This window comes from Eptesicus fuscus, chromosome 4 (assembly GCF_027574615.1).
Source record: "Eptesicus fuscus isolate TK198812 chromosome 4, DD_ASM_mEF_20220401, whole genome shotgun sequence".
In the NCBI taxonomy this organism is placed as follows: Eukaryota; Metazoa; Chordata; class Mammalia; order Chiroptera; family Vespertilionidae; genus Eptesicus; species Eptesicus fuscus.
Genome location: NC_072476.1, coordinates 91,352,842 through 91,377,470, shown reverse-complemented (window position 1 = coordinate 91,377,470; position 24,629 = coordinate 91,352,842). Strand labels below are relative to the sequence as shown.

Here is a 24,629-nt window from a genome sequence, read left to right as displayed (position 1 = left end):
ACTTTAAGTCAGTTAAGAAAACATTTATAAAGTTATTATATCTAAGAAAAGGCACAAAAAGCCTTTATGTATTTTTGTTGATTATTGATGTGATATACTTTCCTTCAGAGATTGTTAGGCAAAGAGGGTGAACTGGTTATTATATTATTACTTAAAAAAAATCTATGTCATTCGTATTCATTCACAGAAACTTACTGATTAAGCAAACCCTTACTAAGACAACACCTACGTATTGTTTGTAATTTTGATTTTTTAAAAATTTTCCTTCAAGGAAGAGAATACAGGCCACTCAATCTAGTAACAAAGAGTACTTCCACTAACATGGGTCAAGTCATACAATACTCTATTCTTGGTCACTCTCATCACCCCCATACATATCAGCCAGTTTTTTAAACCGAGGTCCCCAGTCGCTGAGGTAATCATAATCTTGGTTACAATCTGCTGTGAGCGATTCTAAAGAACTGAGTGAATCTGCTATGGAGTCATTCCCTTCATAGGCATAAGTAGCCAGGGAATCGTAAGGAGGTGCACTGGGGTCTGAGTCATTTTCTTTTAATCTTCGATGGATAAAATCTTGTACATCAATATTTTCCCACAGAGGCACAGTCCTCCTTATCTGAAAAATAGTTTCTGGCATTACATCCCTTCTAAGTTTACTATCTTCTCTTGCTTCTGGGTTCCTTAATGTGCCAATATCAAAAGCTTGTGTATCTTCTTCCCCGCCGCCTTCGTCATTGTAGGTCACGATGTTGTCCCGGACATCATCTTTTGAAATTATCAGAGGTTCCTTTTTTCTTTGCCTCTTCAATGCAGCAAACAGCACAACTAAAACTATTTAATGAGAGAGAGAGAGAGAGAGAGGGAGAGAGAGAGAGAGAGAGAGAGAGAGAGAGAGAGAGAGAGAGAGAGAATGAGAATATATATAGTGAGATCCATAATTCAGGTTTAAGTTAAATATAGCACACTTCTGTGAATGAAGTTTGTGTGGTGTGAGAAGTGCTAAGATTGGATAAAAAAAATAACTAAAGGCCGAAACCGGTTTGGCTCAGTGGATAGAGCGTCGGCCTGTGGACTCAAGGGTCCCAGGTTCGATTCCGTTCAGGGGCATGTACCTTGGTTGCGGGCACATCCCCAGTGGGGGGTGTGCGGGAGGCAGCTGATCGATGTTTCTGGCTCTCTATCCCTCTCTCTTCCTCTCTGCAAAAAATCAATAAAATATATTAAAAAGAACTAAAGTAACTATCATATGCAAATATAGGGTGCTTTGGGCCAATGACTAGATACACTGAAATGATAAAGAAGTAAATATTATAGTTTTATTATTCTGCTTTCAATATTCACTCTTCTATGGAGCTCTGACATTGAAAAAGCTTTATTCAATTACAGCTAATATATTTAGCCAACTGTAAAAATTTAATATTTCATTCGTCCAAAATGATAGTGTTTAAATATACTAAAATTTTAAAGCTACAGTAATTATGCCAAGAGAAACTGAACATCAATTTAATATTTTCTTAATAACTCAAGGGAATATATGTAAAACATTATTCATATATGCTCATGTATGCATATATTGCATTCTATACATCTGTTATATGTCTATATAATACATAGGTATATGTATGCATAAACATATACAACATATAACAGATATACAACACATCTATACTAATAAAAGCCTAGGTGGTCCTCGCACCTTCACATGACGCCCTCACGTCATCACAAGATGGCTGCCACGAGATGGCCAGCAAGGAAGGGAAGTCAGAGGCAACCAGGCCTGCAGGGGAGGGCAGTTGGGTGTGACCAGGCTGGCCAGACCCCACCTATGCACGAATTCGTGCACTGGGCCTCTAGTATATACATAAATATGGATATGCTACTGATCTCATTCCTTCCCATAGTTCATATATGTTTTTTTAAAACTCCTTTATTGATCTGGTTTTGAAAGCCTGCTTAAGATCTGAAATATAACACATTATTATATTTTATATTAAAATACAAAGTCAAACACATTTTAAGCTTATACTCATCTTACAAGAGTCTCAGATAATATCTTGTTACTGAGGACTTCCTTGACTTTCCCAGTTGCATTAAAGCTTTTTGGTGAAAATGTTAATTGTACTACCTGTAATCTCTGCATTGTTTTTGTTTATTACCTATATTATTATCTATATATACATATAGTATCAATTTAACTGTAAATGTCCCCACATATGGTGTACTTTCTTATTTTTTATTATATTTCTTGATTTAATATATCCATGTATTTGATAATGAACATATGCAAAATAAATACATTATGTAATTAAAATACATTTAAAAATAAGAAAAAACATATTATTTGGAAATATAAATTTTCTATTGAAATGGACCACATTGCTGATTTTATACATATGAAAAATTATAATGAAAATTTCCCAAAAGCACATTTACAAATTGCCTGAAAAAATAACAAATGGGTCATTTACTTTAGGGCAGCTAAATGTTTTGTCAACACTATTCATGTGTCACTGAAAAACAAGAAAATTTTGGTTCAAAAAAGTCTATTATTTTTTTCTCGATCTTTTTTTCAAGATTGTACAAAGTGCACTCATTTACATTGAGATAATTCTTCACGTTGGCCCTTGAGGCCTTTATAACTCCTTAAAAACCTGAGCAATGCTATCATCGTATTAGCCAGCACACGTTCCGCAGCTCCTACTAATTGGTAGAAAGAATTTGTTTTAAATCATTAGAAGCATCTTTAGTTAACCTCCGCAGAATGAGCTTTAAGTGCTCAGCTACATCTGGAATCATCTTGGAGACTGTTCAGCAAAAATGAGACATAACTGTACTCTAGTGAACTGCCCAGTAGGGAAAAAAAAGGTTCTTTTTAAACTTAATATTCAATGCATAAATTTATAATTTTTACTTTTTATAAATAAAAGCACAATGATATAGTCAAATTATTTTAAAGGTTTATTAGCTAACTAGAGGCCCGATGCATGAGATCCGTGCACGGGGGGAGGGGTGTCCCTCAGTCCAGCCTTCACCCTCTCACATTCCAAGACTGCTGGCTCCCAACCGCTCACCCACATGCCTGCCTGATTGCCCCTAACTGCTTCTGCCTGCCAGCCTGATCACCCCCTAGCCACTCACCTGCCAGCCTGATCATCGCCTAACTGCTCCCCGGCCAGGCAGATTGCCCCTAACTGCCCTCCCCTGCCAGCCTGGTCACCCCCAACTGCCCTCCCCTGCAGGCCTGGTCCCCCCCAACTGCCCTCCCCTGCAGGCCTGGTCCCCCCCAACTGCCCTCCCCTGCAGGCCTGGTCCCCCCCAACTGCCCTCCCCTGCAGGCCTGGTCACCCCCAACTGCCCTCCTCTGATGGCCTGGTCACCCCTAACTGCCCTCCTCTGCTGGCCTGGTCACCCCTAACTGCCCACAACTGCCCTCCCCTGCAGGCCATCTTGTGGCGGCCATCTGGTGTCCACATGGCGACAGCCATCTTTGACCACATGGGGGCGGCCATCTTGTGTCTTGAAGTGATGGTCAATTTGCATATTACTCTTTTATTAGATAGAATTTAATGTTTACTGATTCTCACCAATGGTCCTTGGGACCTATTCTGAGTGTTTTGTCCTCTGCCAGGTCACAAGTAGCTACTTCTTTCCCTAGACCAGTGGTTCTCAACCTTTCTAATGCCGCGACCCTTTAATACAGTGCCTCATGTTGTGGTGACCCTCAACCATAAAATTATTTTCGTTGCTACTTCAGAACTGTAATTTTGCTAATGTAAATATCTGTTTTCCGATGGTCTTAGGCAACCCTGCTAGCAGTTCTCAACCTGTGGGTCACAACCCACAGGTTGAAAACCGCTGCTGTAGAGCCTAAGACCATCGGAAAACACAGGTATTTACATTACGATTCATAACAGTAGCAAAACTACAGTTATGAAGTAGCAATAAAAATAATTCTTTGGTTGGTGGTCACCACAACATGAGGAACTGTATTAAAGGGTCGCGGCATTAGAAAGGTTGAGAACCACTGCCCTAGACTGAGGCTACTAAGCTGGGGTATGTGGATGGAATGCAGGGAAGCTAAGATAAGGAACAGAAAAAAGTGTATCATTCTTTTCACTAAACTATAACTGGAATTTAGCATTTCTTTCTATTATAAATTTTACCATACACTATAGTGATAGTAACAGTATCCATGACAATTAAATCAATAGAAATCACTTATTTTATATTGCATTATATTTACAACGTATCTCAAATGATTAGACTTGTACCACAACAAAGCAATATAATAATAATCAAGTACATTTTGTTGTTGTTTTTGCTCAATTGACAAATATATTTGTTTTGTCTTATATTTTCCACTTCTATAAATTTAAATTATTATTCTAAATAGGTCTATAAGCTTTACCTGACTGCCAAAGGCGTTCTTGGAACCAAAAATATTTTTAAAAAATCCTGCTCTAGGTGTTTACCCCCTACTTAGCCTTGCAACATGGATATAAACTAAGAAATGCCTTTCTTCCAACTGTAACAGGGTATGTCTAAAATATCCTTGCCCATGCTATATCACTGTTGCAAAGAGCAGACTCTATAGCAGTGATGGCGAACCTATGACACGCGTGTCAGCACTGACACGCATAGCCATTTCTGATGACACGCGGCCACTGAGGCGGCCACATGCCGAGGATGAAACATTTGCTGCTCCTGAGGATGAAACATTTGCGAAATAATGTTTTTTCCTCAAAGTGACACACTACCTGAGTTATGCTCAGTTTTTTGGCGAAGTTTGACACACCAAGCTCAAAAGGTTGCCCATCACTGCTCTATAGTGTAGTAGCTCTGTCCAGCTGTCTGTATACAACCCCAAAACAACAGCAACACTGCATTGGAACTTGGGTAATGAAACCTTCAGAGGTTTTAGTATCTGGTTCCAACCATTTTTTACTAAAATAATCAAAAATCACTCCACATTTAGGCAATACATAGGGAAGGTGAACATAACAGTGTGCCTTCTATATTGCTCAGGAGAGAAAGGTGGCCGGCTTTTCAGAATGAAAGAAGCGTCAGAGATTTCTGTAGAGGAAACTATGATGCAGTTTAGTTTGATAATGCTGTAATGTCTAAACTTACTTGGGGGGTGCTTTTATTCCCCCATGTATGCATGCTTGTCTTTATGTATGTCTGTGTATTATATTAATACCAGAGGCCCGGTGCATGAAAATTCATGCACTGGAGGGGGGGAGGTCCCTCAGCCCGGTCTGCCCCCTCTCACAGTCTGGGAGCCCTCAGGGGCAGGAGGCAACCCGGCAATCAGGGAAAGGCGATGCCCCCATCACACCTCTGCTGCTGCCACTGCCGGCAGCGCAAGCCTCAGCCGGCCCTGGTTACCTGAGCCTCGGGCAGCCTTCTGTGGCTGGGCAGCCAACATCCAATGCTTGCCTGTGCCTCAGGGGTTGCCTGGGCAGCTGCCATCCAAGGCTTTCCTGCACCTCGAGCTGGCCCTGGGTGGCTGGGGGGCTGAGGGTGGTTCCAGCCACACCACATGCCTGCCACACCCCCCCCCCCCGGCGGGGCTGAAAGGACTGGGAGACTCCGGTGGGTCTGAGGGGACTGGGTGCCGCCATCTTGTGGCTATGGATGCTGCCATATTTGTAACGGTGTGTTGGTCAATTTGCATATTCCCTCTTTATTAGATAAGAATAAAAAAATCAAATTTGAAATATACATGGTTCTATGTTCTTAACTAGGGAAGTAGAACTATCTGAACAAAAACAACAACAACATGAAAAGCATAAATGTAGCACTTTCCTCAAAGGGGAAGCCAACATTTCATCTCCATGGGGGATACAAAAATATTTTCCAGAAGAGCTGAACTATCTAGCAGCAGGTGGAGATGCAAGGGCTGATGGTGAGGGTAGTAGTGTGTATGTTCTAACACCCTGAGAAAATGTTTTTTCTAAATAAGTAGATCATTTTAACTGAAAAATAATGGTTTCCCTTCACTTTCATCAATCCCCCACTGAAGTCCTGCAAGGATATCTGGCCAAAGGGATTTCATCCAGATAGTTTGAAAGGATTTGCAATGAAAAGGAGCCAGCACATATGGGCACTGGAACATAAATTTGGCTAGCTATCCTGCCCTAAGGACAAGCATTCTGGATGAATATTTGTTGGAAACAATTTTGGGGTAATGTTTTACAGTGGAACAACTGTTTAATTGAATTAAATCGTCATCCTGTTAGGGCATGCTCAGATAAAACATTTGATATTGGAAGTATGACTTTATTTAGAAAACTTTGCAGGACTAGATATTCCATAGTGGTATTTTAAAAAATGAACATAAGCTTTTAAGTTGGTGTATTTCACCACCATGTCACACATTTTATGGGGGAAAAATTAACTTATTGTGACAACTTAAATACCTTTGCTGTCTGATATGCATAACTGTGTATTTATTAGTAATGCTATTCGTAAAGGCACTCTTTGGTTCTAACCATTTGTAATGGTTTAGAAAGGAGAATTCTGAATTCAAATAATCTGGCTTTTTAATGGTGGGTAAAACACTTTCTAAATGAGTGACTTTGTGTAAGTGATTTAACCTTTCTGTCGAAGAATACAAGTATTTACCTTACAGAGTTGATGCGACAATTAAAGCAATTCTTAAATTAAAACTCATTAGGACACTGACTCTGTTTAGCACTAAGCAGTGCAAATATAAGATACAAGAATCCATAAATATACAATATCATTAGCTATTTTATCGTTGTTTTTGAACTCTGGAAAGCTAGACCTAGCCCCACAGACACTCCTTTTCTTTTCTACTTGAAAGGACAATTAAAAAAAAAAAAAAGTTAAAATATTCAATCTTTAGCTAGAGAGAAGAGTGCTTCTCAGGGCAGGCTCACTGGGCATGAGGGAGAGAACTGGGGGAGGTGGACAGCCTCGGGGGCGCCGCTTTACCGAGCAGTATGATGACACAGAGCAGGATGGCAACCAGGGCCCCGGTGCTCAGCCCCGCCGAGAGGACCAAGGCCTGCGCGCTGCACGACTGCATGTTCCCTTGCTGGTCGCAGGCGCACACGCGGATCGTGAGGGTGCCGGTGCTGCTTTGGATCGGGTAGTCGTTGTCAAAGATTAAAATGGGGAGTAGGTAGGTGCTCATTTTGTGGCGGCTGTACCCATCTTTTCGAGTCATGATTCCTGCTGTGTTATCTGCGGGGGGAGAAAGAGGTGGAGAGAAAGTAAGTCGGATCGGTGTGGGGTTGTTGCGTCTTCGGGTCTCGTAACGTTCTGTCCACAGAAGTGCTCTGTACCTTTGTTATCGACAATGGTGAAGTTTGGGTTGAGGGGAAACTCTGGCACTGGTTCAAAGAAGAATTTGTGGCCTCGGGGAGGGTCATCTTTGTCCATGACACTGACAGTCTGAATCAACTGCAACAAAATGCATTAAGTAAAGGCCAACGAAAAGCAACTCTTGTTATTACCAGGCATTTTTAGTAAATATATCACTGAAATGAAAGAAACAAAAAAAAACCCCACAATCTTCAGAAAATTATGCCGAGGTTTTTCTACGGTTCTAGCTCATGCAGCTGATCCAATTAAGAATCAAACGTCTCCATCAAGTATTCATTAACAGGGTATCTCTATGCATTGTTGTCTGATTCCTGGCCAGTGCAGTGCCCACCCTTAAAGAAAAATGTGATCAGTCCAACAGCAATCCGCTTTGAACATTTTTAGAAAGCACCCGTCTTTTTTGTTATTAATTGGTTACCAATCTGTTGTCTACCCTACATAATGGTGGTTTCAAAGGCAGAGAACAGATGCATTTAAAAAACAAACGTAAGCGCTTAGCATAACCACCTTCTATAGACTAAAAACGCTATTAATATAGTCTTGAAAAATGAGCAGTAAGTCATATACTGTCAGCAGTCAAAACATTTGAAAGCTATGGGGCACCATCACTACAATCCTATTGCCTATTTTATTCAAATCATGTGCCTTTCTTTTAATGGTATGTGCCAAGTTTAAAAAGATATACAAATAAGTGATTCCAAAGTTACGTAAAATCAGCGTCAAAGTGGAGACAGTACAGAACTTGTTAGCCATGCTCCCCGTGAGTCAGAGCTGTGCTGGCGTGCGCGATTGGAGCAGCAAAGGACAGACTGGGCACAAAAGTTCCACTGAGCACTTTATGGTGGAAAAGTCACTAAGCTACACATTGGGGTGCCTGCTTTTCTAGTCCTGGGCATACCATCTGTGCGATTTGAAATCACAGTCATTTAATGATTCTTGCTTTCAAATGTCTCCTCTACAAAAACAAACAGTTGCACCACTTCCAGGTAACATCCTAACCTGTGTACTCACTAGTCCAATAGTTTTCCTCTATACTTTCTTTCGTTTTGACAGAGTGACATGTAGCCTTATGTATTTTTATGTAATGGTTCTGAAAATGCATGATTACTAATACAAACTGAACCCCCTGTTTCTCTTTAGTAGACAGAGCATTACACAGAAAAAAAAATGTACATAGTTTTAATATTCTTGCTCAATATCCGGTGTAGAACAGCAGAAAATATTTAAAATTTAGTATTATTTTTAATCATAAACAACATTGGTCCTTTGATTGTATGACTCTGAGATTTTGAAATTTAGATGGGCCATTGTTTAAGCATATTTTAAGAGAGAATACATATCAGGAGCTTAAATATATTGCATTTTTTATTTTAGCATGGGTTCCATAATAAAAACAATATTAATACTCATCTTTTTCAGATCACTGTGACATTTTTGGTAAGAGGAGATAAAAATGAGACAAGAAGGTCTGACAATAGATTGCATGAAAAAAAAAAAAAACAACTTGTGCAAGTAAAGTAATGCAAAGTCATCTGCTTTTGTGAAGAGGAAACATTATTTTTAAAGTTTATAATAACTTTGTTTACCTGCCCAGGTTTTGCATTTTCACAAACAAATGTTTCATAGTACATGGCAAATTCCGGAGCATGGTCATTTATATCTAGAATTCTGATGAAGACAGGAATGTGGCTACTTTGTTTTGAGTTATCTGCAACAAGAACATATATAAGATTTCAGTCTCATTCACAGAGAAGCAGTGATACCACTCTCACTATTTGTAACTTAGCAACAGATCTTTTCTGTGGTGTTCACAACTTGATTGGACCGCTGATGGATATCTCAGCTTTCTTACATGGTCCAGATGGAAAATATGATAAAAACAGGAGAAGATGATTGATAATAAGCCATTATTTGTAAGAGATCATTTTCTTAGACTGTTTAGTTTATGAGGTTAGATTATATTTCTATTTTATAGTAAGGTATGCAGAAAATCAAGTTTAAAATCTCTCTATATAAAAGCCTAAGTGACTGGTAAGACCAAATGACTGGAACAACCAGAACGACTGGACGACCAGTTGCTATGACGTGCACTGACCACCAGGGGACAGGACACTCAATGCAGGAGCTTCCCCCTGGTGGTCAGTGCACTCCCACAGCCAACCTTCTGCAGCCCCTCCCTCAGGCCAGCCTCCCATGGCCCCTCCCCCCCAGATGGCCGGCCCCCTCCTGCGGCCATTTCCCCCAACCAGCCCAGCCCCTATGGGCCCTGATCTCTGGTCAGACTGAGGAACCCACCTGTGCACAAATTCGTGCACCGGGCCTCTAGTAGATGAATATTTGATAATCATTAAAGTAATTATAAAATCCAGGCACTCTAAATCATTTCTCTAAGAAATTTCTAATGACTAAATCATTCCCCTCAAGAAAACGAGTTTATTTAATGCCATTATTTTACTACTTTGGTGAAAATAATGTATTTAATTGGATGCATGCTCAACTCACTTATTTCTGTGGCTATAATGGTGATGTTGTGCCATGGAGATGATTCCCGGTCAAGGGGTTTTAAAGTGAAAATAGAGCCATTTTCTGGGTGGATACTGAAAATCCGGTCCATATCAGTGTGCCGATCAACAGAGTATCTAGAAGAAAAGAGACTCATGAATCCAAGCATTATAAAAGATTATTAGTTCATCTAATATTTTCTTAAAGTTATAGGCGATTATCAAAATGTTCTGATCAATACATGGCCAGTATAATGCTGAGAGCTCTTTTGAATTTTTATTTTAAAAAGTAACTGTCATTTAGACAATCTCTATGTATATAAGGCTAATATGCTAAGTGCCCCACCCACCATCCGACCAGTTGCTGTGATGCACACTGACCACCAGGGGGCAGAAGCTCAACGCAGGAACTGCCGAGCTGCAGTGATGCACTCTGACACTAAAGAGGAGGGAGCCCAATTCCTTGTGGGGCTGTGCGATTCCACCTTTGACCGTGGGTTATATTGTTGTTGGGGCACTATTGCCCTGAATCTGGTTTACTGAACACTTGCATTTGCATTCCACTTCCTATATGACAGCAACTTTGCAGAGTGCCCTCTCGCACTCCGGGACCCCTCGGGGGATGTTGGAAAGCCAGTTTCAACCCGATCCCTGCAGGCCAGGCTGAAGGAGCCCATCTGCCGTAGACACCCCCACTCCTTCCGCAGACGCCGGGGAGAGACCATGAGAGGTTGGCTCCAGGGCATGTCCGGGCCTTCTCGCCTAGTTCCACCCCACTGGCCACCTTCTAATTAATTTTCTTTCAATGTGCACGAATAGTGCACTGAGTCACTAGTATGATATATTTGGCTGTTGCCATTATTACAATTCTATGATTATGTGTACTTTGCTCATTATTTATACTCAGGAGCCCTTGTGGCAGCTTTTATAAGTTTTTAATTGCACTCGATTTACTTGTTATATTATAGACCCATGCAATACTTGAGAAATACTAAGCAGTTAGATTAAACTTGAGAGAGTCAATTGCATTGGATAAATAAGAATTATGTTTAAGAGAACACATAAGAAAATGTGTCCATAGAGTCCTTATGAACATCAATGAATGTGGAGAGGCTATTGTAAAAACATTACTTTTGAATGACTATTCAAAGAACAGAGCTGATTGAATATCTTCCTCCAATCTATTCCAAATAAAAAGGAAATGTCATTATCACAGAGTTCCATGATTTTTTCTCATTAGTCTAGATATGAAAGATGTCACTATGAAATTTGTATCATTCTGTGGTTGGCAAAATAATGTCACTCCCTAAAGGATGTCTATCTACTTATCACTGGAACCTGTAATTATCTTACTTTACATGGTAAAATTTACTTTGTAGATGTGATTAAGGTTTAAAAAATTGCCCTAGCTGGTTTGGCTCAGTGGATAGAGTGTCAGACTGTGGACTGAAGGGTCCTAGGTTTGATTCTGGTCAAAGGCACATGCCTGGGTTACAAGCTTGATCCCCAGTAGAGGTTGTGCAGGAGACCTGTGGGGATCAAGGTGATTGATCCCCAGTAGAGGTTGTGCAGGAGACCTGTGGGGATCAAGACCTGTGGGGATCAATGATGAGTCTCTCTCATTATTGATGTTTCTATATCTCTCTCCTTCTCCCTTCCTCTTTGAAATCAATAAAAATATATTTTTAAAAAATTGGGATGGATATTAACCTTGATTATCTAGATGGATCTAAACTAATCATATTAACCCTTAAAATAGAAGAAAGCAGAATAGTAAAATGTTAACTAATATACTTATATATAAATCACATGGGGATCTTGCCAAAAATAAATCCGATTCAGCAGGTCAAGTGTGGGAGCTGGGATTCTGCATTTCTAACAAACGTAGATGAATCTCATGTGGCAAATCCATGGACAAGGTTTGTATAGCAAGGTGACATACCATGGTATAAACTGGATAGAATAAAGAGCGAACACTTATAGACAACTAACAGATTGATCAGCATCGGGTATTCTCTTCATTTTTCTTGGTATCTATTAAAAGCACTTAACACATGAACTCCTTTTTAATCTGGTGAATTATGGAATTATAGTTCCCATTATAAATCTGTAATCTATTTACTATCAGGTATTGACTTTAACAAACATAAGTAATATATATTTAGGTTTCTAAACATTGCCAATTTTTAAACATTGGATGAAAATAATGATATGATTTTTTTAGTTTGGGTTGCTCTAATAAAGAACATGTGACTTAGTGTATTAGTAGATGAATTATGCTGAATTTAAGGTATATGTTACTAAACTCAGATTTCAAAAATGATTTAAGCAATTGAACATAGTACATATTGGTGCTTGCCTAATTTTTTCCACTAAAGTTTATAAATAATTTGTTCATACTCCCAAATATTGCTTCAAAGTGAGTTCTTAATGTACCTCAGTCCCAAAATGTGTAACCTAGGTCAATCACCTTCTTGTCATTCTTTGAATGATACAACAGCATGAAAATTAAAGTATTCCCACAAATTTTCAACAATCATGATTGTAATTTTCCTACTTAATTTTTATAAAAATATTTGGGGATGTTTGAAAAACTCATATGACATATGGTAACGGCACAAGAGTGGCTATAATTTCAGGGTGGAAAATCCTCGGTAGAGGATAATTAGAAATCTAGATATAATAATCTTATATAATAAAAGCCTAATGTGCTAAGTGTCTAGTCGTCCGGTGACTGGTCAACTGTTTAACCAATCAAAATAGAATACGCTAATGATATGCTAAGGCCACTCAACCGCTCACTATGACATGTACTGACCACCAGGGGGCAGACAGTTGACTGATTGACCAGTTGCTATGATGTGCACTGACCACCAGGGGGCAGATGCTCTGACCAATAGGTTACTTTGCTGCTGGGGTCTGGATAATCAGGACTGAGCGAGAAGGGTCGGACACTCCCTGGAGCCCTCCCATGGTCCCTCTCCAGCTAGCCAACCTCCTGCTTCCCTCCCTGGCCAACTGGCCCCTATTGGGACTGGGTAAGACAGGGCCGGACATGCCTAGGAGCCCTCCTGCGGTCCTTCCCCAGCCTGATCATGCATGAGTGGGGTCCCTCGGCCTGGCCTATGCCCTCTCGTGATCTGGGACCCTCGGGGATGTTGAAGAGTCGGTTTCAGCCAGATCCTGCAGGTCACTCCCCTCAGGAGGGTCCCAGCAGCAGGGGGCTCATGGTTGGGGAGTGGTGCTGCGGCAGCATGAGCCTCTCCTTATTGGGTGCGAGCCTGCAGCAGGTGCAGTGGGGCCGGGATGAGCGGGAGCAGCAGGTAGGAGCTGCAGGCAGCGTTTGTGGGTTTTGGCCCAATCCCCACAGGCCACCCAGAGGGACCCCACCCATGCACAAATTTGTGCACTGGGCCTCTAGTGAATATATAAAATGCATAATGATATATATGTATATATATCTAATTCCTAAAAGCAAAAGCTCTATTGGTTTTAACCAAGAATTCTTTGTCAGATAAAAATCTGAGATAGGTCTTATTTTTATGATCTCTAGTAATGTACTAAAATTGAGGATGACAGTCATTTAATTTTTAATCTGTTGCTTAATAGTGCTAAAATTAAATCAAATATAGTGTTTATTTCTAGTTGTCAATCCATCTACAATTTAGTTTCTAATGTGGGCTAAGAAAATCAATGAAACATTAAAAAATGGCTTATTTTCCTTAATTCTGCTTATGAATAAAACAATCTGAAATTAAAACAAAAACAGCAAAGTAAAACAACAAGTCACATATATGCATTGAATAGAACTCAATGCGTAATATTCACCTACATATATTTCTCTCCATTATTGGAGGGGTCAACAGTTAACCATTACCTGCTTATAGCTGAATCAATCTTAGATTTCTTCCTACTGTTCAAATTGAATATCAAAGAGGAAAATAAAAATCCCTTTGTCCTACTTGTCCTAGAGATTAGTATGACAGTTTCTATGATTGAGGAATTGCTAATAGTTCTAACATACAAATCTAGCTTTGACACACTTGGAGCTTATGTGGAATCAAAATAGGTTGGAATTTTGGCTGATCTACTTTTAGGTTCAAACTTGAAAGGCACTGTTTTCAAGTTAATTCATGAAGGACTTAGAAATAGCTCAGTTTAACATTAACGCTGCAAACTTTCAGGTCTATATTCTGAAATTTTCCCCAGTGCAAATAATGTCCTGCAGTTTTTCAAAGCCTAGGGATACATTTTCTTTTATTTAGCAGCCAATATTCTTTTTTTCAACATTGAATAGGCCATTCTGGTGTACCTATTAATAATAAGTGCACCAGATTACAACAAATGGCCAGAAAGAACCGATAAACATCCTTTACCTAGGAACAAAGCAATCTCTATGTTCCAGTGGATTGCCTATTAAAACAACATTTTATTGATCTCTTTACATTGAATTTGAACAATAATTTTTAAAAAGATCACTGGCATAATATTTTAATGAATATCTTCTGCAGAGACAGGATCCAATCATATAGGCTGAGAATAGCAAGTTAAAATATTGCAGGAGAACTGCGTATGCAGAAGCTGATATCTGGTTTAGTTGGTTGCTCTTTGTTTTGTTGTATCACTTTATGTTTGTTTTGTATGTTCTACCATTGACAAGCACACTTCAGATCCCTATATTTGCATCTAATATCAAAACAAGTATATTAAATTACAGACACCAGAACAAATTGATAATATGAAGAAATATGTCAAAGATAGCATTTCGTGCACTGGGGGTCCCTCAGCCTGGCCTGCCCTGCCCCCTCTCACAGTCTGGGAACCCTCAGGGGATGTCCTACTGACGGCTTAGGCCCTGCCTAAGCTGCAATCTGGCCTCCCTCTGTGGGAGGCGACTGGGCCGATCAGAGGAAAGTGCAGCCCCATCACCCCACCATTGCTGCTGCCTCTGGCCTCCCTCTGCAAGAGGTGACTGGGTTGATCAGGGGAAGGCACCGCCCCTATCACCCTGCTGCTGCTGCCATTGCCAGCCTCTGTGGCTGCCTGCCCATGGCCCTTGCAGCCACTGCGGCTTTGTCTGGAAGGATGTCTGGAAGGACAGCCAGAAGACGTCTGGTCTATCTGGTCTAATTAGCATATTACCCTTTTATTAGTATAGATTCCAGGCACATTGATGACCAGCTGTCAATATAATTAGGCTGTGGCTATGCTCTTTCCTTCCCAGCTACTGTTTTTCAGAAATGTGTTTACTGGTTATGAACTAGAACAAATAGTTTAAATCTTTGAACAAATATTTTATATGTTTGAACAAATAGTTTAAATCTTTTTTTGCAAATATTAGTGACATATTCTAATTATTAATAGTTTAATCTGCATAATAAAATCAGCAAGTACTAGGGAGACACATACACTGAGTGGCCAGATTATTATGATCTCTGAACGCATAATAATCTGGCCACTCAGTGTGTATGTGTATGTGTGTGTGTGTGTGTGTGTGTGTGTGTGTGTGTGTGTATAGAGGCCTGGTGCATGAATTCATGCATGGGTGAGGTCCGGCCAGCCTGGCCAGGAGGAGGGGACATGGGCGGTTGCCCGGCCTGCCTGCTGGTTGAACTCCTGGTTGAGGGGACAATTTGCATATTAGCCTTTTATTATATAGGATATACACCGAGTGGCCAGATTATTATGCATTCAGAGATCATAATAATCTGGCCACTCAGTGTATATATGAGTGCACTTCTTCACTTATTCTAGCTTATGGTGGAGTCATGTAATTTTTTTATTGAGCCATAACTAATTAATCATTACAAGTTTGCATTGGACTTACTCTCAATTTGACTTCAGTAAAAACAAAAAGTTCTTCAAAAATTCATTGAACTTTAAATATGTTCAGCATTAAATAGGTGTGAAATGAGACGTGTTTTTTCAGAACCTGTAAAGCTATAATCAACCCTATAACTTGGGAATCCATGATTACTAATGAGGTGAAGCAGAGCTAACAACAGCTGTTAATTGTACCCATAATCACATGTTGCAAGTGGCAGATGCATTTCAGAAAATATGTTTGATGAGCAGATTTACTGGTGGGTGAGAATTAGTTCCCAAGCTTACCCTGTGAAATGTGTCTCCATGATGCTTATCATAGCCTATTTCTGCTCTGGGGATCAGTCATCCTCCTAAATGCTTGGGATGACAGTGTTGCCTCCTTTTATTGCTGCATGTTCACACTATGATTGTTTATCTAAAGCATTTATTTCATATATTTCTATGCTAACAGAAAGCAACCTACATGCTATATTTCCAGGATGGCTTTATACATTGGCAGACGTAGCAGCAAAATTTTAGGAACATAATTTCAGATTAATTTGTTCTCAATATTTTTCTTCTGTCATGATTCTTCCGATTTTACAGGTAAAATTGCTATTCTTTTTTGTTTTTTTTCAAGAGTCGAAACCACATAATAAGCAAATGTTTCTGGGATAGCTATGAACTTAAAAATGTATCAGCCACGTTTATATACTGTGGAGCAAGGTTGCAAATTTCACTATCAGTTTTTGACCCAGAAAATTTCCTCCTAAAAATGTGTCCTCATGATGTCAGATATACGGCAGAATATGTGTATGTGTGCATGTGCGTGTGTGTGTGTGTGTGTGTATGTATGTCTCCAAACAAGCTGAATTGTTATTAATGATGTATCACCTACATGACAGTATGTCAGTTACGCTAAGTGAAAGAAGTTAGACAACAGAGAATAAGCACTGCATGATTTCATTTGTATAAATTCAAGAAAATCTAATTTAATCAGACCAATATTGACAGAAAGCAGATTGGTGTTTGGCTGGAAGTGCGGTTAGGTTCCAAGAAGTTTGAGAGGAAGATATTGCAAAGGAACATGAGGAGAGGATAAGATATTTGTACATTATTCTGATTTGGGTGATGTGTTAATGGGTGTATTAAAATTTCAGAGTTTACTGACTCATATAATTTATAATTGTGCAGTTCTTTTTTTGGTCAATACTATCTCAATACTTGTGTTCAAAGAGAAGAATAGAAATGGAGCTATCATTTTCTAAGCAAACATGTTTATAGTGTGAGCTTATGCAATTCCATATTGTGGGCAATGGAAAAAGCAAAGAGAAATGAGACCAAATTCTGTGGGATAAACGCCAATGTTCTGAAAGTAGTGGGTGGGACATCAGAGGAAGGGTGGCCTGAGAGATCCCTGCGGTCTCTCCCCTTGAAGTCTCAATAATCTGAACTGCTGTGACTCAACACATGGTTTCCTGATCAATGCACAAACATATCTGAGAAATCTGTGAGTTGAAATATCTACAAGTGAGCAAAGGGAAGCAAACTGGGGCGGTAAGAAGGGAGAAAATCTGAGCTAAGCCATGGATGTAGCCCTTTAGCCTGAAGCTCACACTGGGGCTCAGCCAGGAGGGGGTGGGGATCAGGGTGCAGGGGCACTGCCCTCAGTGCGGAGGAGCAAGGAGATTCAGTGGGCATTCCTGCAGGAGTGGGCAGTACAAACTGGTTGAGTATTTTCAAAAGAAATCTTTTCAACATTTTCAAGATATCTTTTAAGAACATTCCTAGAATATTTTTTTCTAATTTATTTGTTCAGATCACTTATTATTTGAACTATCACTTACCAAAGAGACACAATGAGATATAATCACAACAGCCAAGGGATTAAAAATCACAGACTCTGAAGACTGACAGCCTGATTTTCAAACCGAGCTTGGCCACTGACTCATGTGGCAAGTTATTTACATGTTCAGTGCCTTCATCTTACCATCTGCAGAACGGTGTAATAATCGGACCTACCCTGAAAAGTGATGAGTCAAACTAAATAATATTTGCAGAGCACTTAGAAGACAGCCCAGGTAAGAGTCTGTGCTATGAAAATGTTTGTACTTGGTCATACATTGTACAATGCAATTTTTTTTCACACGGCTTGTAAATGGTAAGATTATTTTTCTGCAAACTTTACCTTTTGGCAAAATACTTACTGTATGAAATTGTTCGTGGCATCTGGGTCATATGCTGTAACTTGTCCAATGATGCTGCCCTCCTTTACATCTTCATCGACCTCTATCAGGTAAGAGATTTTACTGAACACAGGAGGCTCATCTATATCTTCCACAGATATTTTGACCACAGCTGTGTCTTTGAAAGGTCCCAGGTGTAGGAATCGTGGATCCGGGTGTGTGTTACTTGCATCCACTCTTAAAGTGTATAGCATTTTGTTTTCAAAATCTAAATTCTGAAGTTAAATAAAATTAGAAAAATTAGTATAGCATAGCAGGCATAACAATGGAAGAAAAATTCAATATTTAATAACTAGCTCTCTTAATGGAACCAGAAATTCTGGTTAAATAACTTCCCCAATTATTGCTTCACAGGTATATCAAATAAGTCAGTAAATATTGTTATACTTTACACGTATTTATAGCATGTAACTAAATATTATGGTATACACATTAGTACTGATTTCCTCTTAGTAGTACATTTCACATTTTGGTGGTCACAGGTTTGTTCCCTCATGGATATATAGGTTATTTATTATTTTTATTACTATTATTATTACTAAATTTATACAAAGTTAAAGCTAGAGGGGAAAATAGAGATTTTTCAACTATTCATATAAGTCACTTCCTTAGGTCCTACATTTCTAAAACTGGTATTATTAAAAGAAAAAATATCATTCATCTGAACACTGTGGAAAGCAAGAGGTGAATAAAAACAAGTGATCGGGGTAATAGAAAATAATCAATATTTAGCTGGATTATTCCATGTAAGGTTCATAGTGTTCTCCCACACTGCAATAAAAATCAAGAAATCCAACAAAAAACACATAGCATCTCCAGGTCTCATCACCTTGAATAGAACATCACATTTCACAATTTAAATATGCTAAAAAGTGCATGAAATAAACTGAGGGCTGCATGCCTGCTTTTTATGCCTTGGAGAAACATGAAATAGTGCTTCAGAGGTTAGCTGACCCTGGTTTGATGGTTGCCTTTATAAGCACAAGCAGCCAAGTTTTTATATCACTTTTTAAGTGTCAATGATGAAGGCGCTTAACTTACTTGAAGTGTAATCACAAGCATCCCCGCTTACATGAAGGATAGACAGCATGTAAAGGATGGAAAAGTAAATCCTAGGCTTTTTTCTTCCCTTAACTGAAAAGCAAAAATCAACCATACAGTGCTCAATGATAAAATGAAGACAGGGAGAAGAAACCTGTTTGACAGTTATAATCCCTTCCTGTGTATCCTTGTCAGTGATGACATCGAACATGTCAGCTCCGTCTCCTTCAGCAATGCTGTATTCCATCTCAGCATTTTCCCCCACATCGGGGTCATTGGCTTTTATCCTTCCAAGATGTGTTCCAAGAGGGACAGACTCGGGAGAATTAAATTGATACGTACCTGAAAATTAAATCAGAGCTCTTGACATTTCATCTCTCGATAACAAAAATCCTTTATTTCCTTTGCCTTTTTCACTTAAATAAATTAATTTTAAATTGGGAGAGTTTTTCATCATATTGAGTTGTAAGCTGTCAAAAATTATAGATTTATTAAGTTGGAAACATAATTTATAAAGGCAGAATACTCTCATTTTGTAATTGAGAAATATAAGTTCCAGAAAGATTAAGTGAATGTCCCAAGGTCATTTAGATAATTGATGGTAGGCCTAATATCAGAATCCAGAACTCTGACTTAGGGCAAGAATCAGATAAATCTTTTAAATAATTTAATAAACATAAAAATGTGTAATGAAGATGTTGAAAGCTCTAGATAAGCAGTGCATATTTGATTTCTTGCCCTCTTAAGCATTTATTTTTATATTCTAAATCAGGGATAGAAAAATTAACTTATACATTTTAACATGTTGATGCCTTCAAGTGGGATCTGAATATTTTTGTTTTGTGCAGTTCTAGCCAACCATTATATTTTATGTCCTATCTTTGAAAGCATTTTAGTTTCTAACTATTCAAAATACAAATAGGAAAAAACTTACAAAAATCTGTCAATGAAAGTTAGAAATGTTTTTTAAACATTTAATATGTTTCTATCTCTCTCCCTATCTGAAATGAAGACAAATATATATATATACACTAGAGGCCTGGTACACAAAATTCGTGCAGGGGAGGTGGTGTTCCTTAGCCCAGCCTGCACCCTCTCCATTCGGGGACCCCTCGAGAAATGTCTCACTGCCCATTTAGGCCTGATCACAATCCAGGATTACTGGCTGCCAACCACTTGCCTGCCTACATGCCTGATTGCCCCCTAACCACTCCCCTGCCAGCCTGATCGACACCTAACTGCTCCCCTGCCAGCCCGATTGCCACTAACGGCCCTCCCCTGCTGGCCTGGTCACCCCTAACTTCCCTCCCCTGCTGGCCTGGTTACCCCTAACTGCCCTCCCCTGCAGGCCTGGTCGCCCCCAGCTGCCCTCCCCTGCTGGCCTGGTTACCCCTAACTGTCCTCCCCTGCAGGCCTGGTCGCCCCCAACTGCCCTCCCCTGCTGGCCCAGTCACCCCTAACTGTCCTCCCCTGCAGGCCTGGTCCCCCCCAACTGCCCTCCCCTGCTGGCCCAGTCACCCCTAACTGTCCTCCCTTGCCAGCCTGGTCCCCCCCAACTGCCCTCCCCTGCCAGCCATCTTGTGGTGGCCATCTTGTGTCCACATGGGGGCGGCCATCTTTGACCACATGGGGTGGCCATCTTGTGTGTTGAAATGATGGTCAATTTGCATATTACCTCTTTATTATATATTACCTTTATATATATATAATTATTATTATTTTTTTTAAAGAAGAGGAACTTCTGAATATAACTGCCTGCACTTAAATTGCCAACTTGCCATCATTGGCCAAGTTAGTTAAATTCTCTAACCCTTGATTTCAATATCTATAAAATGATAATGATAGCAATAGACTCATACGTTTGTTATGAGGATAGCATGAAATCATGTCTTTAATATGCTTAGCTCAGGGGCTAGTTCTTGAACATTTTAACTATTACTATTGTAGGTCTAAAACTTTTGCTAAGTTTACAGTAGATTATAGAATTATAGAATGGCAAGCCATTTGATAATTCATTAAACCATACTCTTGATTTATATTGAAGAAAACTCAAAGTTTAGATTTATGTTTATTCAGCTTAATAATTATGTTTTTTTAGCAAACTTTATTTTTTTAAACATTCATTTTATGTTTACATCCACCATCCAAAGCTGAATCATCAAATATTTTAAGTTTGTTTAGCCTGGAAAAATGCTTTACTATATTGGAATCAATATCATAAAATTAAATTTGAGGTCCTTAATTGAACATTTTAAGATAGGGGCCTTTATATGTTTATTTCCTGCAGAATGAAAACATTTTTAGCAAAGCCTGGGAATCTGCTTTTGTAGGACCTCATGGCATACAAGATGGTGATGACTGAAAGAGCACTGACTGATTTAACCTTCACTAGTGGTAGCAGATTCCAGCAAACTTTAACATTCTCACAATGCAATCACAACCAAGGTATACTATAACTGTAGGGGCCACTAAAAAAAGGGAAAAAATGCTGTAATTGAACCAACATACAGTGATTTTAATATAGTGCTTGATTTCAAGGATTGTTAAAGCACCCAGTCTGTGTTTTAGAATCAATTAAACACGGGATTATAATTCTTATGTACAGACAAGAGAATGGAGGAAAGACACATATGGGATTTGAAGCCAGGCAGTCAGATTTGAGAGTTCACACTCCTAACCAGGAAAGAAATAAGAAACAAAACAAGTTGATCTTAGTGAAGGTTGAGAATGATAGTCTGGAAAACTTTACAGCTCTTCTAAAGATAGAAGAGGATCATTCAAGTTGCCAAAAGGACATCATTTCTCTATGTGTCTATGTGTGTGTGTGTTTTTTTTTCTTACTACCTACTCACTGATGAAAATGATCATAATGACTTTCAATTTGTGGGGGATTGTGATATATTTCAGGGAGAAGTGTTATGTCTTTATGTATAAACTAGCCGTGAAACCACTATTACAAATATTAGCCTCTCTTGGTAGTGTGTTGGAGAAACCTTCCAATATGAGCTCCCTGAGACCTTCCTTACTCTGGGGAAATCGAGGCGGGTTGTTGTTGACATCCGTCAGAGTGATGTGCACTGTGGTGGTTCCAGAAAGGCCTCCCATCTGGCCGCCCATGTCTTTGGCTTGTATAACCACTTGGTACTTCTCTCTGTTTTCTCTGCTCATGTCTGGTAATGCGGTTTTTATTATACCTTTTGGAAAAGGAAATAAATATTTTATCATTTATTCACTGATTTTAAAAATGGAGCTATTCAAGGTCCGTTTTACAGAAGTTAATCATAACAAACAGAGAAAATGTCAGTGTACCTAAATACATATTTTAATCTATAACCACTTTAACATTATTGACAGAAGAAAAAGAATTCTTCCATTGGCTACTGCTTAGGAAATGAGTTTTTCTAAATCAATTTATCCTTTTGATGAATAAAAAAAATTTAACTCCAAAAATCATCAGACGAATAAGTTCAATTTTGATTCATTAGGTTTGAGTAGAACACATAAAGTGCTGACATTTTGTATTTAGAGTCATAAATTTAAACTCAATAAATAGTCTAGAGTTGATTCAAATAATTTACTTAAATTACAGGATACTGCCCAAACCGGTTTGGCTCAGTGGATAGAGCATCAGCCTGCGGGACTCAAGGGTCCCGGGTTCGATTCTGGTCAAGGGCATGTACCTTGGTTGTGGGCACATCCCCAGTAGGGGGTGTGCAGGAGGCAGCTGATTAATGTTTCTTTCTCATCGATGTTTCTAACTCTCTCTCCCTCTCTTTTCCTCTCTGTAAAAAAGCAATAAAATATATTTAAAATATAAATAAATAAATTACAGGATACTAAATAGATAGCTTTTAAAATACCAAAAATATACACAAATTAACTGTGCATCCAGATGCATTATATAATGAGAAAGGGACCAAGTATTAAATGTTGTTACCTGATTCTGGGTCCACTGAGAAATATGGCTGTCCTTGCAATATGCTGTAGACCACTTTGGCACTATTTCCATAGTTGGCATCATCCGCATCAGTTGCAGTCACTTGTATTACAGACGTACCTACACAAATGCCCACCCATGCACAGACAATTAAATACTTCTCAATTAGAAGCTATCCTTCTGAAAAATGACTACTGGTAATGAGGTGCGTTAGACCATGCTTAGTTGGAAGAAATTTGCTTAAATGATACTACCTCCAAAAAAAATTTACTTTTCTTTTTACTACTTTTTATTTCTGTAACTTTAAAAATATCTTTATTGTTGAAGATGCTAATGTGTATCAGATTCCAAGAGTTATTTGGAAATATTGGATTTTCACTAAAAAGGGGGATATGCACATGTCTCTGAGAATTAAAATGAACTATGGCATGATTTTGAGAGAAATGTGGGCAGAGGGAAAAAGCAAGGAGAAGAGTTGGTGAGAGAGAAAAAGAAGAGACAAGTATATTAAGACAAAAATAAACAGCAAGAGAACAGTATATAGAGTATCAGAGGAAAATAATGAAAAGAAGGTAAATTCTAAAAAAGAAATTTAGTTTTTATTAGATGTTATTTACCCCCAAAGTTAATAATAGTAGTCTTTTAACTCTTTAATTTAAATAAAAATTACTAATATAATAAAATTAATATTAGAATTAAATCATTGTGTACTACTTCAATTATAGAGGCATCTTTATTTTTTGATTATATGTGGGATATAACTGCCAGTATATGAGTTACACATAGTCTGACAGACTTTGTAAGTCTCACCCTTTAGTTTCCCTCTGTAAATGGTTATTTGTACAGGAAAAAGCAGAGAAAAATCACATCTTCAAAATTATCATGAATTTATATTTATTTTTTTAATCAGCAAAGAATTCTAGAAAATTTTATTTTAAAATACAGTCTCCTCCTCCCATTACTCTTATTTGTTTCTAAATTTATCGATGGGGGAGATTTGAATTAAATAATAAGATAAGTGATGCTTTTGAGGAGTTACCAAGAATATCATAAAATTAGAAGTTTTTCAAACGAGGCTTTGTCTAAGCATAACCCTTTACAGTAGAGAAAAATAGTAAAGCATTATATCTCTCCAGCTATCACTGTATTTATCAACCTTAAAAAAACCCAGTACAGTAAAAAACTATCTCTGTGTGTTTTGGAACAAGTCAGTTTAACTCTTTGGGGCTCATCCTTATGAATTAAAATATTTGATTATACCGAGTATTGTATCTTCTACATCTAAATATTGTATATATTTAAAGTTAGATACACATGCGAAGTCTATGGGTGGGCCAAGGAGGAAGTAATTAATGCAGTGATGTCAATATTAACAATAAAAGATAATTACTACCTCTATAAATGGAACCAAGATTTACCTATAGTTCTTATCTTTATTTATTAGTACCAAAAGCTGCAACAAGAGCCATACTGTTGCCTGCTCTGTTTTTCAGGTTGTTTTTTGTTTTGTTGTGTTGTGTGTTTTTTTGTAATTTTAGAGGTGGAGGAAATGCAACTGGCAATGGTCCAAATTCTGATTTTTTCTGATTAATTTTTTAAAAATCTTTATTGTTGAAAATATTATATATGTCCTTCCCCCCATGGACCTCTACCAGCCCCCCCCCCTGCAACACTGCCCTAGGCCCTCACCACCCTATTGGTCTGTGTCCATAGGTTATGCATATTCTCCTATATAATAAAGAGGTA

General features: G+C 38.7%; 1 protein-coding gene across 1 annotated transcript in view; it reads right to left on the bottom strand.

Moving 5' to 3' along the window:
- Positions 1-343: 343 nt before the first annotated feature.
- CDH9 (cadherin 9) overlaps positions 344-24,629 on the bottom strand; it is a 63,217-nt gene continuing 38,931 nt past the window's right edge. The window contains exons 3-11 of the mRNA XM_008161790.3: positions 22,884-23,003; positions 21,973-22,140; positions 19,101-19,288; positions 17,867-18,120; positions 9,856-9,992; positions 8,940-9,061; positions 7,314-7,431; positions 6,961-7,212; positions 344-831 (exon numbers count right to left, since the gene is read on the bottom strand). Coding sequence (XP_008160012.2) covers positions 344-831; positions 6,961-7,212; positions 7,314-7,431; positions 8,940-9,061; positions 9,856-9,992; positions 17,867-18,120; positions 19,101-19,288; positions 21,973-22,140; positions 22,884-23,003 — 1,847 coding nt within the window. The remainder of the gene's footprint in view (positions 832-6,960; positions 7,213-7,313; positions 7,432-8,939; positions 9,062-9,855; positions 9,993-17,866; positions 18,121-19,100; positions 19,289-21,972; positions 22,141-22,883; positions 23,004-24,629) is intronic.